This window comes from Athene noctua, chromosome 9 (genome assembly GCF_965140245.1).
Source record: "Athene noctua chromosome 9, bAthNoc1.hap1.1, whole genome shotgun sequence".
Taxonomy (NCBI): domain Eukaryota; kingdom Metazoa; phylum Chordata; class Aves; order Strigiformes; family Strigidae; genus Athene; species Athene noctua.
The window spans coordinates 11,601,589-11,619,609 of NC_134045.1; the positions used below are offsets into that span (position 1 = coordinate 11,601,589).

At 35.9% G+C, this 18,021-nt stretch overlaps 1 protein-coding gene across 3 annotated transcripts in view; it reads right to left on the reverse strand.

The window, feature by feature from the left end:
• Positions 1-1,978: 1,978 nt before the first annotated feature.
• ADCY7 (adenylate cyclase 7) overlaps positions 1,979-18,021 on the reverse strand; it is a 42,933-nt gene continuing 26,890 nt past the window's right edge. For 2 of the 3 annotated variants that reach the window (XM_074913463.1, XM_074913460.1), the window contains 17 exons: positions 17,698-17,883; positions 17,360-17,403; positions 16,455-16,535; positions 15,367-15,439; positions 14,481-14,578; positions 13,681-13,765; positions 11,941-12,078; positions 10,724-10,786; positions 10,096-10,134; positions 8,557-8,720; positions 7,212-7,293; positions 6,496-6,651; positions 5,640-5,786; positions 5,088-5,195; positions 4,158-4,272; positions 3,401-3,525; positions 1,979-3,288 (listed from right to left, as the gene is read on the reverse strand). In XM_074913463.1, coding sequence (XP_074769564.1) covers positions 3,142-3,288; positions 3,401-3,525; positions 4,158-4,272; positions 5,088-5,195; positions 5,640-5,786; positions 6,496-6,651; positions 7,212-7,293; positions 8,557-8,720; positions 10,096-10,134; positions 10,724-10,786; positions 11,941-12,078; positions 13,681-13,765; positions 14,481-14,578; positions 15,367-15,439; positions 16,455-16,535; positions 17,360-17,403; positions 17,698-17,883 — 1,851 coding nt within the window. In that variant the 3' untranslated portion in view covers positions 1,979-3,141. The remainder of the gene's footprint in view (positions 3,289-3,400; positions 3,526-4,157; positions 4,273-5,087; positions 5,196-5,639; positions 5,787-6,495; positions 6,652-7,211; positions 7,294-8,556; positions 8,721-10,095; positions 10,135-10,723; positions 10,787-11,940; positions 12,079-13,680; positions 13,766-14,480; positions 14,579-15,366; positions 15,440-16,454; positions 16,536-17,359; positions 17,404-17,697; positions 17,884-18,021) is intronic. The other variant, XM_074913461.1, reaches the window with a different exon arrangement.

Here is an 18,021-nt window from a genome sequence, read left to right on the forward strand (position 1 = left end):
ACCTGCATTTTTCTCCAGTACTTTCAGTTGTCCCGAATTGTTCTTAATAAAGTCACCACTAGAATTTTTTTCACAGTTCCAGGTAATTGCAGCTAAAATATTGCTCCAGGGAATTAATTTTTCCATTAATATTTAAGACATTTTCATGCTACAAGAGAAGACAAGATGTACAACAGCCATGCCAGCCAAATCATTACTGGCTCACAGTGTAGCATCTCATTTCCCATCACTTACCTTTCATACAGTGCGGGAGGCCACAGAGGACAGAAGACTGAGTACTGAAATTATTCTTTATCTGTTGAACACAAGTATGTCATTCTAGGTATTTTCTACTTACACAATTAAAAAAGAAAAAATACATTGAGTTTATGAGTAAAACCAACCTCATTAACTCTATAGGGGTATAAGAAAAACACCTTTTTATGGGAATCATCAAAATAATTGCAAAACCAGACAACTTTCAGGAAATTTTTTATTTAATGGTAAAAACCAATTTTGTTCTTTAAATTGGATTGCTAATTCAAGACATTATTAGCTCTTCAAATTAGATACAGTGCCATTTTTTCAGTTTTAAGAAAACAATAATGCTGTAAGGGAGATTTTTCTAACAAGGTTATTTCCTCAGTCTTACATTTCACAGTTCACTCACAAAAGGACTGCTGAAAACCATTCTTTAAATACAGTTGCTTCTTAAATTGAGCTTTTTCTGTGGTTGAATGTAGCTCTCCTATTACACAGTTCCAGTTCTGATGAGAAATCAGAAAGTCATCCTCAGATACAACCCCTTTTTCATTACACAGTTTCCAACTTATCCAAGAATGCCTTGCACAGTACACCAACATGGAGTGAATGCTGCAAGTGCATAATGGCCTTTTAAAACCGGCTTCTTCCAGTTTGAAAGCTACTGCTCTTTTTAACACTTCTATAAATGAGGTTGAATTGAAGTTACACCCAAGCGAGTTACTAGCCTGACAGGCAATATAATGTAAACAAAAGCATTTCAAAATGCTGTTACAGACAGCGAATTTTCTTCCATTGATATCTTACATCTACATTCTACTAGGTCTGTGAACAGAAACACTCCAGAGCCAGCTCTATCTATAGGCATAATGCACTTTTCAAAATATATTCATGAGGCAAACAGTTCCTTTACCTAACATGCCATCAAAGACTGCTGAAAGGAGCCTCTGACACATGCATGGTCCTTATAAAACAATAAATAAATATCTCAAAACAAATGCTTGCTGAGCACCTGTTACTACAAATACACAACATACAAGTGTAGCAAAAGCTGCTTGAAAGTTTATTCAACTACAACACTGACCTTACACTAACAAGACACTGAGTATGAAACTACTTCTTCAAGCAGAGTCCATACATGAACCGGACAACCTCAAACTAAGGTTTTCTAATGTGCTATTTTCTGTTGGAGACTTACTACAAACACAGTTTTGACCTACCAAATTGACAAAGGCTATAAGCACAATTTTTAATCCACAGTTGGACAATATTTAAGATTTGTTCCTGTCTTGAAACATGGTCACTTCATCTTCTAAGGAAATTACACAGTAATTAGAAAGCAGTGGTGCATAGGACTGCTTGTTAAACACTTTTTCAGTATGGTTTAGTACTAAACCCAGAAATATTAGTAAATGCTGCTTTGTTTGTAGAAGAGTAAGGCTTAACAAAGCCAATGTTGAACTCATTAATCACTGTGCTGTTTAGTCATACTACATGTGCTGTATCGGGGGTGGGGGAAATCCATCCTTCGTTAATACGTATCATAGTGCATAAGATGTTAGCCTCAGAAAATACTATCATCTCCACCAACAGAAAACAGATTAAGTGACTGCAGAAAGTAGAAAAATGCTAATTTAGAAATTAGCAAAAGCCATTAACAGCTTAAAAACTTTACAAACTAAGTTACAGCAAGTCAATTTCTGTGATCATCTTACTAATGCTCTACTTACGCTCGGTATTGAGTCTCTGCTGAAACATAAGTATTCCATTATCAGTATGTTTTCTCCATACATCATTTGTAACTTTCAAACCCAATTTTTTTTTCATAAACTGCATTGCCTTTAAAAGGTATATAAACCAGCCAGTAGCTAGTCAAATTGAAGAAACAAGAATACAAAAAAACCCCAAACCCCACCTCAGACGTGGTAGTTTATACAGTATCTGCTACTGTTTCTATAATAATACTAGTTCTGTTCTTCAAACAATTCAAAACAGACAATTTTTTCTTCCGTAAGTGCCTTCAAGAATGCAGTTAGCATGCAGAATTCCTGCTTGGTGGCAGTGAAACTAGCTGTTACCAGAGCCTACCTAACCAAGCATGCAGGAAAAACTTCAGGTGCTCAGTGCTTCTCAGGATCGGGTATACTTTTTGAAATTTAAAGCCAAATATTAAAGGCATTCTCTAATGTGAATATATAACAATATAATATAACATAAACCTCTGAACTAGGTTAAAGTTATTTCTGAACAGCTGTTGATCATGGAAACATTTGCATAATATAGAGTACTTATGGACGAGGGGAAGATAACAAAAAAGTGATCTGATACTGCGCAATTAATGGTTTTTTTCCAAAGGAGCTCAGCACAATTATCAAATGATATATTTGAGTTTACTTGTGTTCCTCTTTCCATTATTCAGTGTCTCCTGCTGTGAGGTCTGTTTAGCGTTACAGCGGGATCCGCAGTGTCCAGAGCATCATCTCACAGGTCTGCGACAAAGGCAATACTGTAGGCAGGTGCGTGTCAGAGAATGACACAGCGCAATGTTTTAATGTGGTAACAAGTTCTGCAGTGCATCCACATGTGTTGTTACTGGAGCTGTTAAGACTCCCACAGTGCAGGTAAGGAGGAATTAACTGAAAATGCCCCACGGCAATTCCAGGCAAATCCTCGAAGAATTTCAGGGATAAGTAGTCCTTTTCAGACTGGTTGTTGCATGTCTTCTAGGAATGTTTCAGAACTTCTTTCAAAAAAAACCCAACCCTCTCATCTTGAGATGTTGAAGAAATAGGAATAGTATATATGTTTTTAGAATAAAGTCCTTCACATAAGGAGGGAAATTCTAAGTCTTCACAGAAGGGAGGCAGTTCTAAGTCTATTTTGATGAACATCATTGTAGCCTCAGTTGAGTCCCATACCTTGGAATTTGGCAGTCTCAGTGCAAACAAAGTAAGTCCTCAGTTCTCCCTTGCCTTTGACATTAATGAGTCCCCTACATTCACAGGAATATCCCAACTCCTGTAGTATCTTACTTGTTTCTTCTGTGACCTTTGAAAAGAATTAAAAACTCTGATGAAATTCTTCTGATTATTCCCATTTTTTAAAAATCCATACCCAATTAGAAATAATTTCTTAGGCATTCCAACGCTGATGTGTTTACCTGGATTTTCCCCAGCTCCCCCGTGCTCTCCATTCGGCTGGCGACGTTAACAGTGTTGCCCCAAATGTCGTACTGAGGTTTCCGGGCTCCAATCACACCAGCAATCACAGGGCCATGATTTATCCCTTAGCATAAACAAAAGCAGGTGTCATGACCGAAGCAGAAAGTTATGGGATATCTACCTTCATTATAGGCAGTAAGTCAGGAGCTTCAGAGGAAAAAAAAAAAAACAGAACTTAACCCTGCAACACTTTTCTAGCAATCCGTATTACCACTGTTCTAGAAATATTAGTCCTGAGGCTCAAGAGATGTGAAGTGACTCTCACTGTAAAATGGTAAGTCCAAGAAAGAGCTAGGGCAAAGTTCATACCTAGCTAAATTCTTCCTTTTCTACTTTTAGGAGATAGAGATAAACATTTGTATAATGACAATATTGTCCTTTAGTCAACAGGTGATAACAGGGTACTTCATTCCTCATGTGTCTTTTAATCTTCTCCAAACTCATCCAGCTGCAGTCTTGGTGTTGCTCCCTCCAGCAACGAGAAAAGCCCATCCACAAAGGAGCTTGGCATATTAAAGAGGCTGGACCAGAAAATACTACTTCCAGCTATCCAGCATTTTATATTAATCCAAACATTGTGTTCAGTGTTAAGAAGGTCTCCACAGCACTCAGCAATTTACCTAAATCATCCTACCTCATTTTTAATTTTTACGGAGCTGCAGGGTTGGGTTCACGTTCTTCACAAACTAAACTTACCAATACGTAAGCGGAAATTGTTAAAGGAATGTCGGTTGATGCCATCCAGTTTACTCATCAAGGCAATTCCATATTCCACCATAATCCCAATGTGAGCATGCTGTCTCTCCTTATCCTATGCAATTCACAACACATACATATTAATGATCAAATTACAACATAGATGGCTGTGTCAGGCTACTATTCCAAAGCAGTGCTATTAGTGAATTAAGTATATATTTATAAGGATGAGACCACTCACCCCTGTGACTACGCAGAATTGCACAGTTCAACAAACATTCAAAATGGATTAAAAAAACTACGTTAAATTCAATTGGAATGGCTATGAGGTGACAAGCATGATATGGTTAAATTTTGTAATGAATTTATGTCTGTCTTCTAGGATTCCAGATTTAATTTTACATGTTTTGTATCCGCATCCGAAAGTCATACACAAACCTCCTATAGTGAAAGTGAGCCTGAGTACAGAAATTGGTTTTAATTCTTCTGGATGACAAACAGTTTCAGATTCAGATCTAATGTGGTACTCGAGGATCCTCTTTTCGTGCCAGTTCTCAGGTATCACAAAAAGCTTATTGTCCAATTCTGAGATGGCCTTTATTTGGCAGCCTTTATTTGACTTCCCTATTATTAGAGCTATTCTGTTATCTAGAAATGTTAAGCTACTGGAATCAAAGATTAAAGATGTAAAAAGTATGCTGTGGTTACAGACAATACCTGCTTAGGAAAAAAAAAAATTGAACTAGGAGATAAATAGTGAAATCAGAAGGAAACAATACACAAACAATACACTTCTCTCACCTTTTCCTACATTTCAGAAAGTCACTCTTGGTGATTTACTTTCTCTTTTAAATCACATTACATTTTGTTACTTTGAATGTAACCTATGTACACAGAGAATACCAAAGACAGATTTCAGACACCATGTACCTGATTGTTCTCTTGGCCTGGAGTAACACTGAGACCAGCTGCCGCCATGTAAGTGCTTCCAATGGTTTTTATCTTTTCAACACCACTAAATTTTGGTTTTAGCAAGAGCTATTTGAAGGGAAGGAAAATAGAAACTTGAGACTTTAATACCATATTTCATTGAGATTTAACCGGAAATCTTACATTGTCTACAACAAGCATTAAACATCTCTAGGAATACTATCAATCACATGAAGGTTAGATAAAGTACCGAGGATTAGTTTCACAGCTTTGCTCTACCTGCAAACAGGAGAAATAAAAGCACTGAAGTACTGAAATGAAGTCCTGAAATTCAGCAGTTTCAAACCATGCTACTAATGCATTAGATGATGTTAACTGAAAAACCCCATGAGATGGGAATGTATCTTTCAAGACTGCAAGGCTCAAGTCAGAATACTAGTTCAGCTTAACAGCCTTTCCCACCCCCAATGCTCAAAAATCTAGTGAAACATTTTATTTTGCAGTAAATATGTAATCCAGTCAGTCCAGTCTTCTTGCCAGAAGCTTAATTACCTCATCAAAATCAGCAATGATTTCATTTAAGAGACGCAAGCATTCCAGGCCTTCTTTATTGACATCACATTCAGTATAAAACACCTTAAAATCCGGTACCGATGCAAACATGACACAGACACAGTCGTAAGATTGATGGTACCAGTCCTACAGGAAAACAATATAGTCACACGTTATCAGCAGTCACCTTTCACCACAGGTATTCAAAACTATGATTATTGTTTGTAACCAGTAATCAAATTAGTTTTCCTGTGAAATCAACTGCAGTACTTTACAGCTGGCACCTCTTATTTTATCAGAAACATTAACAAAGTTGATTTGCCTAAACTAAAACCGAGATATCTATGTATATTAAAGATTCTCATCTATTCTGGACAGTGCCAGTCTTCTGACACTTACCATGGGTGTAAAATCAGCAGTATTTACTCTGATGACATGCTACCAGAGTAAGATGGATGTCTTAAAGATAAATCATTATCGATTAACTTCTGACGAAGTTGTTACCAAGGACATACTATCTGTTCCTCAACTAACTTCTTTAAAAAGAAGGCCCATCTTCTCTAGTAAAATATGGTCTTTGGAAAGCAGTAAATCCTTTTTTAAATATTTGCCAAACTCAAACTGTGTCCTGAAGCCGAACTACCAATTCTGAAAACAGACTTCATAGAGTGACAATAAAAGTGTATTTTTTTGAGGCCATCTGGATAGCAGATTCTTGGTTTTACAAAGGTCTTGGGAGTACAAACAAGAAGCAAAGAGTGAAGAACCTTATAGTCTTCTGTATGCTTGTTAGCATGACATTCTGTATCTCAGAATTCCAATTTACTGTCCTTCACATAGCAGAGACTAAACATACCTCATTTCGTTTTTCACCAATGAAATATGCAGCAACATGTGCTGGAAGTACATTTTCCAGCAAAAGCCTGTTAACATTCTCCATTGTTTCAAACTGTTCATGTTCTTTTTTAAACTTATTCTTCCACAGACAATCCAGTCGACAGTAATAGTCAATCTGCAAAGGGACCAAGTACAATAAATTAAATCCATACAATATCTCACTGAAAAATATTAGTTATTTTAAGTGTAGTAGCAATAAAGTTTCTTCAAGGCCTTTTGAGCCTATATAGTTATGAAAGATGTGTTTTGAGAATGAATGTCAGAAAAATACAAAGCAGGCAGTATGAATGAATGCCATTTAGGTACATCATGTGTATTTACCAAAATGACTTTTTAATAACATGGTGATTATTTTTATCTTGAACTACTGTCTTGATTTAAAACAAATACTGACATATAAATACAGATCGATCCAAACTGGAAGAATTTAAAGTTCTGACTTCTGTAATGCAAACATTATGGAAAAATATAAACATTTTCCCACTTTTTCACAGTAAAAATTTTTCCATTGTCTGTAACTAAGTAGAAGTAAGTATATTACTGACAACTAAGTACAAGAATATAAAAAACAGATAAAAATTTAGAGCACAATTTCAATGAACAACACTTTTGCATTTTATTTAAATCAACTTGCTGCAAGTAAAAGAACTAACCTATTGCTTTTCAAATACATACCTGTTTTGCAAGTAAAATTAGGGTTATGTAAAATAGAACCAGATACAAATTAGTTGTTATCCTTGGCTCTCTGATGAAAAGCCTGGAAAGAGAAAGCAATACAAAGTCATCTGTATCCTCTAAGAAAATTGAAATGATTAAGGCATGGAGGGGGGGAGCAGGGGCGGGGAGGGGAAGAAGAGCACAGCAGAAGAGGGTGTCTTTATTCAGAACATACACCACCAGTGCCATTGTTCATTTGTGCCAGTGGCTGTCTGGTTATCAGTCCTATCCTAATAATGAGAAAGGATTATCATGCCGTTCAGCACATGAACTGTGTTTCATGTAATGACAAAATAAGTGCTGAAACCTTGTTACATAGCTACCGTAGCCATGTTCAGGTAAACATGCCTTTATCTTAATGCAGCCATCTTAATTTCCATCACACTGAGCTGCAGCTTTGCACCCCACACTGCCCCACAAACACACAGCCTTGAAGCAAGAAAAGGAACTTTCTTATTTATAGAAAGGTGATAACAAATAAAAACCTGAATTGCTAAAACAAAGCCATTAAATCACACCTGTATATGGTTCTATACAAATCTGAGACACCATTCATATTTCCTAGTAAGATCAGTCTGTCTTACCACATCTATTAATGTTCACAAACGCATCAGACTAAATTATCATGAATAGCCTGGGATTAAGAGGTCAAATTAAGAGCTCCTTTAGACAGCTTAAAAAAGCTTAAAAAAAAGCTGTGCTGACAGCTCACAGTTAGCCTCTGCAAAATAAATTTATCGTAATCTTCAGCTAAAAGACTATGCTGAGAATCTGAGAAAGACCTACAAATGAAAAGTAAAACCCTTCCAAGTGATTTCTCTTTAAGTATTTTTATAGTTTATTCAATTAAATCAGGTAAATTGCTGTTACTTTTCAAAATATGTCCAGTTAGTAAGGTAAGTAAATGAGTTCACTATCCTACTGACTAGCAGTGTCTCGCAAGCAGAGCTTGAGCATCACTCTTAGCAAGACTTTTCTTCATAGTTTAACAGAAGATCAACCTTATTATGAGATTAATATTCTATCCCCTAGTCTTTAATGTAAGCTAAGCTTTCAGAGATCTCAGAAGCCTTACTACAGAATTTTTCAGAACACATACACTTTCTTTAAAAAAAAAAAAAAGAAAATTTTAAAAAAGGTTGTATGGTCTAATATGATTTCCATGTCATTAACTTTACAGGAAGGTTTCTAACGTCTGACTTACATGACTGATATTTCAATATTCCAGTTAGTGTACAAAAATATAACAAACACCTCCTTTAATCAAATATTATTGTCAGTTATAAGAAACTTTACACTGCACCTGGTACTGTTGCCATAGAAGTTCAAGTTTCTATGCTGAAGGGTATTAAAAATGATGAGGTACACAGTCACAGCAATGGACAGGAGGAGAACTTTGAGCTCGAAGCTCATTTGAAGAAATACCGAGCAAGCAATGAACCCCAATATGCAGCAGTAAGCATAGTACTGTAAAAGAAGAATTTAAAGAGCAGTTGCATTATTCAGGCTTTATACCTAAGAGACTTTCAAAACAGAGCAAACACTAAGTTCATGATAATTTTAATTTAAATAGAATAAATTACAATCACTTGCTAAACACACTTAAAGCTTTATTTTTAATTGACTTGAAGCCTGCACTTAATACTTTGTTATTTTTTAAATTTTTTGAAGATAAACAAAAAACATCACACCTACAAAAGCAGTGTCAGATTAAAAATGAAGTGTTGAGAATTTATCTTGTGAAGGCTATTAATTCAAGCAATTATTATTTAAAGTTCAAGACTAACCTAAAGTAGACCACAGTCCAGTGAACAGGCTCTGAACCAGGAACTCCAGCATTCTGGCCCTATTTCTGACCCCTTTCTGACAGTGTAACCTTAAGCAGATACTACATTTCCATCTCCCCCACCTGTAACGTGTGAAGACAGTGACCTGTTATTCTACCTTAGACACAGCTACTTCATAAGAACTTTGATGCTAATAACCCTTATCAAGCTAGGGCCATCACCTAGTGGTATTACTGAAAAAATTCCCCAAGGAATCGCAGGTCAGGAGAGGTGTGCAAGGTCAGCATGCAGCTGGGAGCATTAAAACTGTCAGGTGGTACAAAGTGCACTGCGCAGACAGGATCGCTCCCTGCAGACACTCACAGAGGTCTAAGACACTGAGCTAGCATACTCTAGACTACAAACAACTCCAAAATTACCTCAGCTTCTGCTCCTCAAGAGTTTCTTTCTCTTTATGTATAAAGCACAGTTTTTCACCCATAATAGCACAGACCTAACAAAGATCGGGGAGATTAGCTAACAGTTAACATTTCTACTGAAGTGAGTGAAACCAGAACAATTTACGGGGCAACTCAGGATCAGAGCCCATATAGTAATATATAGGAACTATAGTTACATATAGTTATTATAGTAACATATAGTAACTATACCAACTCTCCTCCCTGAAGCCAAACCTCTGAAAAAGAAACCACTATGTAGAGAACACTGACACAGGTCTGTTGGCCATTTAAACCCTTTCACTCTATCAAGATACTTTACTGGGACACTGGCAAGTACAGATTTCATTTCTCAAACACAATCATTATCCTGTTCTTCTGCTTTCTCCTCAGAGTTTTAGATCTACTTTTAAGTCTGAAATGTCAAAAAATTACAATGCCATACATCATGCAGCACAGCAACAGCACATGAAACATCTTGATTTGATTAAGAACTTTTCTGCTGTCAGATACTTAAAAAAAGATGTGTTTTATACAGCAACAGAACCTGCCAGTTGTCAGTATTATATACAAAATTCAAAGATCTGGGTTTTAAAGTAACATGTATTCACTACTTACAGTTTCCTCAACGCAGGATTGAGTTGTGTTTCCAAAAGGCTGATTTACAGACATGCAAGAACAGAAAATTACCAGATGAGTACAATGTGCATTATATATATGTGTAACATCGTTTGCCGTAAGGACTTGAATGAAAGGGTCCTCACACAACCTGCTGTGCACTGTTCAAAAACATGTCCATCATGTAAAGGGGTGGCCAGGTGACAAAAGAGCATCCCAAACATTTGGATGATCTCAAAACAGAATGCTACTTTGGGATTAAAGAAATAAAAAATGAAACTCTCCCAAATAATCCTTTTGTGCCATTAGTAAGTGCTGAATATATCCTTATAGAAATGCTAGAGAACACCCATCAAAGGTGCTGAGTAACCAAAATAAGCCAAGACTTCAGCTTTATCCACAAGTACTCCAGACTTTTCAAAATCCCTAGAAGAGGCACAGTAAATCCATAGCTAATGATAGAAAATATCCCTAGAACTGCCTGGTGGCACGAGCAAGTCTTTGTGTTCAATGATTTAAATATTCTATCTTTATAAAAAAAGATATCAAAATGCTGCCATCCATCTATATTATACACACCATCCATGACTCACTTCATTTTAATCTTAGAAATTAAGACAGTACTCACATAGGTGGTAGCACACAGGTCATTAGATCCAGTAAAGTTTGCAGGTTTGTTCTTTTCAGTAGTCTTGATATATTGGGGAAAAAAAAACCAACAACAAAACCACCATAGAAACTTGTTAGCATGTAGTCACTAATTTTAATTTTTTTCTCCATATAGTATACAATGAATCCTGACCTAGTTGCCCTTTCAGTGCTACTGCAATATAAATGTTGAAATACAATGATATGCCATATAGTTGTATGAAACATACATGCACACACAAGGTGCAAGAGGGTTAAAACTGTCAAGAATTTCCTCACTTACTTTTACATTTTGGGTAAAGTTGCATATTATGGCTATGTTAATCTAACAGCTAACGTGGCTCTGTCTCACCCTCAGTTTTACAGCTGCTGTTCCTCCTTCCTTTTAGGCTGTCTCTGGTGGTGTTCATATGACACCACTGAGAGTCAGTTCAGAAAAAGAACCGTACAAAAGAAAAATTAAGCACCTTCCGCAGTATAGCTTTCAGAATAAACTCCCCGTGGAATCAGAATAATGGCAGACCAAGCACGTGGAATCAGAAGGACATCACTTTTAGTAGCTAGCTGTCAGATAGTTTTAACTGTTAACATCACGCGTCACATAAAGCTACAGCACAGTGGCCTTGAGCATGAGGTTATTCCACAGAGCTATTTGCAGATGTATGTACTCCAGGTGCAATACAACACTCAAACTAAAGTTAAAAGACGGACACCATTTGCATCTTAGTCTAGCAGTAACTATGCCCAACGTCTTAGGCTTTAGAAGAGAGCCAAGCTATACCCACCCTTTCTCCATCTGCACTATTACTGGCTAGTGCAAACAGCACAATAAACTGCTTAATAACTTCTACCTGCTGCAGCCAAACATTTAAACTTGCATTAAGAAAAAAGGAAGACCATCTTAGTGATGAGGATTACAGTACAAAGTAATTATAAATGCCAACTTTAAAGCAAGGAAAGATGGTGTAATCTAGAACTCAAGTCTATCACATTTACTTTTAGTTCTACGGACTGGGAGTTTTTACTTTTAACGCTTTTACATGACACCATGCATTATCGTTGCATAAATAAACTCGTGAATCAGACATTAGAAAAAGCAGCAAAAAGCACAGTATTGACAAAAAGAATAAAGGAAGTTACTTAAACTGTCAATGTTACAGTAAGTTCACAGAATGAAGATAATGCAATTACACTTACCAAATTAAAAATGGCTATAACCAGCAAGGCACCTATAGTGATGACTGCTAAAGGAAGCCTAAGTAAAGGCACTGTTTCCACTTTTTCTGAGATAACACAAAGATGACGTAGGAAAGGCCACTGTTCTGAGCAACACTTCTGTAAACAAAATTAGTTTATTTCAGTAACATGGATAACACTTTGATACATGGGAAGAAATATTTCTAAATATAAAATACTTTTTCTCTGCAGGAGAGTGTCAAGAGTCTTCACTGGAATCCTACTGTAGAACTCTGAATCTAGTCATTCAGATTAAACACCTAATGTCTTTCCACAACTGAAAATAGAGATAACGCTTCCTTATTTCAAAGAGGCCGAGTGCTAAAATTTTCTGAATTTCTGCTTTAGAAATACAAAATGATCTGATTGATCGTTACTAAAAATATAGTGATAACCTATGTCGTACATTTCAATCACAGAGCTATAATATTATATTTAGAAGTACACTTTCTGATTACTAAACTGAAATCAATCACAGTCCTCTTTCTTGCCACCCTTATATCCTCCATTTGTTGCTGTAGAGAAAAATATCTAGTAAAGCATATACTTTTAACGATGGGAAGCACTATTCAAGAATACTATACCAAAACACTCCCAGCATAAAGTTCAATGCAATCTTGGAATTTTCTTTTTCTTTTCTGCATGTGTTTTTGCATATGTAGAAACCATGCGTGCATACATATACACACACCTCTTTCCCTCTACGTAGACACACATATATAAAAATATACAAAAATCTATCCACTCATATATATAGAAACACCATACAAACATAAAATCCATACACGCTACCTAACTGTACTTTTAAATTAATCATAAGACTTTATTCCATGTACAGAGTGCAATTTTTTTTTTCCCTTTTACACAATTTGAACCTGGCTCTGTAAGAGACATTTCTTCCTGTGGCAGTTTTCCAGGAAGACCACCATGACCACTCTTGCAATGGAATAATGATGCCATGTTCTCAGCAGAACTTCCAAATCCCCTCTCACCCTTGGTCTGGTACAACATAAATTTGGTGAGTGTAAGAAACTCTCTTAAATCCCTTCCCTCTCCCACTTCTGCCTCTAGACAGTTCTGGGACTAGAGAAGGATTTTTTTTTTTTTTTTTTTTTAATTTTTATCATTGAACTCTATGTCACTATATTTTTTTTAACAGTAATTGCACACACTTAATAATGCAAAGAAAATGGAACTGCAAATGCAATGTGTCCTATCTGATGTAATGGTGTATTTGGAATTCTAACAGTTATGAAATTGTTGTTGATAAATTATTCATATGTTTGTAATTTTCATGTGACTTTATAAACAATTATGAAAACTAACCTTGCATTCAAACTTATCTTGCTTTTAATATTGTTTCCAGTATAGGAAATATCAGGGTTTACAACCAGAATTACTTTTAAGGAGAAACATAAAAATAAATTAAAAAACCCCAACCCCACTTAGCAAGTCTTAGTATCTTCCTACTCCCCCCTACCCATCTATTCTGGCATCCAAATAATTCTGAATTACAGTGAGGATTTTCAGACATTAAAATCTATTTCAGGCAATTAAATTTTCTGGTAAAATGAGGCTCAAGGCTCCTGTAACTCCTCCTGAAATTAACAGCTTAACTCATCATCCTAAAAGATCAACCAAGTTGTCGAATTATATTCATCCACTTTTGAAAAAGGAAGCTTTTTATTTAAATAAACTTACCATAAACTTCTCAGCAAAGCACACAAGCAAAATAAGTACAATGATGACTGCAACAATGCCAAAGGAAATTCCTAGTTTTGCAGTTCTAAACAGAAGAGAAAGCATTAAACAAACCAGTGTTAAATGAAAAAAATTTTCAAACCACAATTCAGACTAATGCTTGCTAACAGTGGTTCTCTAAATTTAAATACAGTTTTTCTTCTAATAGCACTGGCTAACCATAACATTGCACAGGTTATTGTTGCTCTGTTGCACAAATACTACTTTAAGATACTCTACTCCTCACTGACAGCCTGAACCACTACCCCATGCATAACATGCACTGCAACAGCCATGAAAAACAAATAGGCCATAAACTTTAGAATTATCAAACGTCTTTCTTGCTTTCTTGGAAGTATGACAACAAGCTCAAAGTTTCCTCCTTGTATCTCTACAGACAAAGGATCACTGAGCACATTTTAACCAGCTAATCCCATTTTGCTATTGCTCACTCCATGCTTACAACCAACTATTCCTGTAAAATAGTATTTCTCACTTAACTGAACATCTCCCTGTGTGTACTAAGCAAACACAATATTAAAGAAGTATTTCTATTTTATTTCCATACTGATATCTAGGCTCTCATACCAACAACGTGAATGCACTCCTTTATTAAGGGGTAGATTAGTTCTAAGAGGTGTACGTTTTTTAAATGTAAACCCTCAGGAACTGCAAAAGACTTTAAGAAGTTTCATGCACATGAGTTTTACTTTAGCTGTTGGTTAATTTGAATTATAAATTATTAAAATACTGACACTTACTTTGGCATTATAAACATCTGTACCAGAAATATACAGAGGAACACAAAACTGGCACATGCGAAGTAACTCTTCAGTTTTAGAATAGGAATGGTGCGATACTGAAACACAGATTATAATAAAACTTAAGAATAATTCCAGGGTTTTTTTAATTCATTACATTTTTGAGATGACACATATAGTTAAATTTATACTCGACTATTAAAAACATATGTAGAACTAAAAGGGAACAAAAGAAAACCACCAAATAAAATTCACTTGAACATCTGTCAAGAAAAATATCCCAGTCCAAAGGATAATTTCAGAGGGAAAATCTGAAGGATTTCAGAGGGAAATCCACTGAGTATGTAAATCAGCACTTCACAGGTGCACAGCCAAAATCTTTATGAAAAAAGGCTATACACAGAAGTAAACCTAAAGCGTATACATACACCCCCTCCGCAGTAACTACACACAGTACACCACAGCACAGTAAAGAACAGTTATTCAAACAGAAAAATTACACTGTACCTAACAAATAACAGTATTATACTTGGATTGAAATAACTGCAGAAAGCATTTCCTTTATGGATGCAGAAATACTTTTATAAATCTCATTACTACATGAAGTATTCTCAAAAGTAAAGTTACCAAACTCCTACCAACTATAGCAAGAATTTAACCACAGATTAGCGACAATCTCCTTTAATCTACAGAATTATCATTCTCAAGGAAGAATGACCCACTCAAATCAGGAGATCTGCTTTCCATTAGTTACCAAAAACCTCTTTGGATGTGCAGTCACCTCCAGAATCCAATTTCAGAATGGAAATAGACAGTTTCAAATACATTCTTATGCTGCTCTGAAGTGCCAATCAAAACCAGAAAGGATTATTTTGCTTTTACCAACCTCTTTTTCAAGACCAGGTTCTGCAAAAATCAGTGAAAATCCACAGAAGTCATCTGATTTGCCACACCACGGACTGCATTCAGAAACACATGTTACAAAAGGTCTGCAACAGGCCAAGGAGAGTATGCAAAAGCATTGCCATAGTTGAGACTCAACAGTTTACAGTGTGGAAGTGCCACTGTTTTACACACATTTGACAGCTCTGCAAGGTCTTTATGTTTCATAGTGTAACATATGAGCGGTTACAGTTTTATATAGCTGACAGGCAGATCCAAAACACTCTCACAGAGAGCAGCGTCTGCCAGTTACAAGTAAAATATAACCCCAGACCTTCACTAAAGTTTAAAAATAGGAAACTATAATAGCAGATGTTAGCAAGGGCTCACAGCTTCAAAAAACTTCTCCTAAATAATATCAGGTACCTATTAGGAATAGCTGAGGTACAGTGATAACAGCCTTGCTACAGCTTAGATGAAAGAAAGAGGGTTTTTTCCTAAATTCACTGTTTTACATTTGACAGGACTTAAATACTGTGTTTTAAACTTTTAAAAAACAACCAACAAGGCCTGTGTTTGTGTGCTTTCAAATGCAAATATAGTGCCAAATGCACCACCTGCTACTGCTAGACCATTTTACCTTCAGCGAACCAGAGACTAAAGCAATTTTATTACTACATCCAAAACTGTGTTTTGACTTTATACTCAGGTTTTGATCAGGATTGCATGCCATTTCCTGACACAACTTATTTTAATAAACAGAACACAAACATTAACTTCCTATCCCAGTTCAGCTCATTACTTCAGTCATAAGAAACAAAGCAATAATTTTGCTATTTCATAGTGCTATACTACATTGAACAGCTAGACTAACCATTGGCTTCCTCCTATAATAATGCAGTAATACTCATTATATTCAAATTAAAACCAAGGAATTAAAATAAGTAAAAAACAAACAAAGACCAAAAAAAGACAAGACAAAAATTCCAGTAACTTTTAATTTTCAAGAAGCAAATTTTATATCTAGACTTATAATTGAGAATGCAGGTTATTCTCAAAGAAAAGGTGAAGAAAAAAAAAAATACTGCATACTTAGTTGAACTGAGGCCCTCAATGGTTGACATCATTTCATCATAAATATCTTCCTCTATCCTTCCCTTCTGAGATGAATTTCTGAGAATGAAATGAAGTCCACGTCACAAATGCTATTCAGAAACGATGAATGGCTACAGAGGACCACCCTTCCTCAGTACGCAATTGGGTAAGCTATCAAGGAAAAGCTAAACAAGAATGCCCCAAACTGACAAATGTATACATCCACCAGCACTTCACTAAGCGTTTCTCTAGTTACTCAAATCATGCATTCTTTAAGACAATATTTTGATAAACTAGAAGAATGCTTCATAAGCTAAAATTATCTACTTGGTTAACTCAGTGATACAGGTACCATTGAAGCAATTCTACATATGCCAATTCTTCATTACACGACAATGGCACAACTTTAATGCTACTAACCAAAGACATAGCTTGTAAAATATATTTACTTATTATGTTAAGCTGTATTTATTTTGTACTATAATACTTACAAACAAATCTAGCATCTATGAGTGAGAAAACGAAAAGCTGAGTTAGCACAAGCAGTTAAAATATATACATGTATACAATATATGAGTTGCTTTGACTTGTTTTCCATCACTCCTTAGGGTCTCTTACTTCCTTACTCCCTTCTATCCTGCTACAGCCCATAAAATAAAATACAGCCTGAATGACTGAGGGGCCAGTAAGACCAAGGTAGGGAAACTCCTTTTAGTCTGCTCACAATAACAAGTGTGAGTTGAGTAGTCTTTTAAAGGCCAAGGATCTAGCTTAATCATTCTAATGCAGGAATACCACACACAGAGTGATTAATCAGCCAAAAGATCACATGCTTACAGTACACTGAATTGCAAGAGAAGAACATGATTACATATTTTTTAAAAAGAAAGTACTTGACAAACCTATCAGAAGTTCTCTGGCGCCCAGTGGAACACAAAGGTATTTCCTAAATCAAGTAAGGAATTCAGAGTAAGTTACACGCTCAGTAAACGGCGAACAACTACTGAAATTAAACCTCAGGAAGCTGCCAAAAACATTTTTATTCACAAATAAAAATCAAGAACCATTCTCATGGAGAGGCTTACATAATCAACCCTTTCCAGCAATATTTTCTTGCACAGATACCTTCTTAGTTCTATGTACACATTTGACACCAAGAGTAACAGCAGAAATTCAGCCACAAAACCCCATTATTTTCTGTTTGCAATTATAGGATAACAATCACGACTTCAAACCTCACCTTTCTTCGCCTTCCTTGTGAACTTGAAGAGTCACTGCTCACACTTTCTCTGTGGTTCAGGTGGGCAAAGGGCCTGGCTGCTCCCCAGGACTCTAAATAACGTGTCATCCGAACGGATGCTCGCATCTTCAGCCCATCATTAACTCTTGTTTTAGGGAGATGATTATTTGATATGCATTGTTTGGACTAAGAGAAAAAACACACTTATTTAGAAACATAAAGTTATACAAAGTACTATGAAATTAAGCACCTGAGTGGTTTAGCACTATACAATCTAGCTATTTAGTAGGACTCTAAATGACTATCAGCAATGTGCCAGACAAC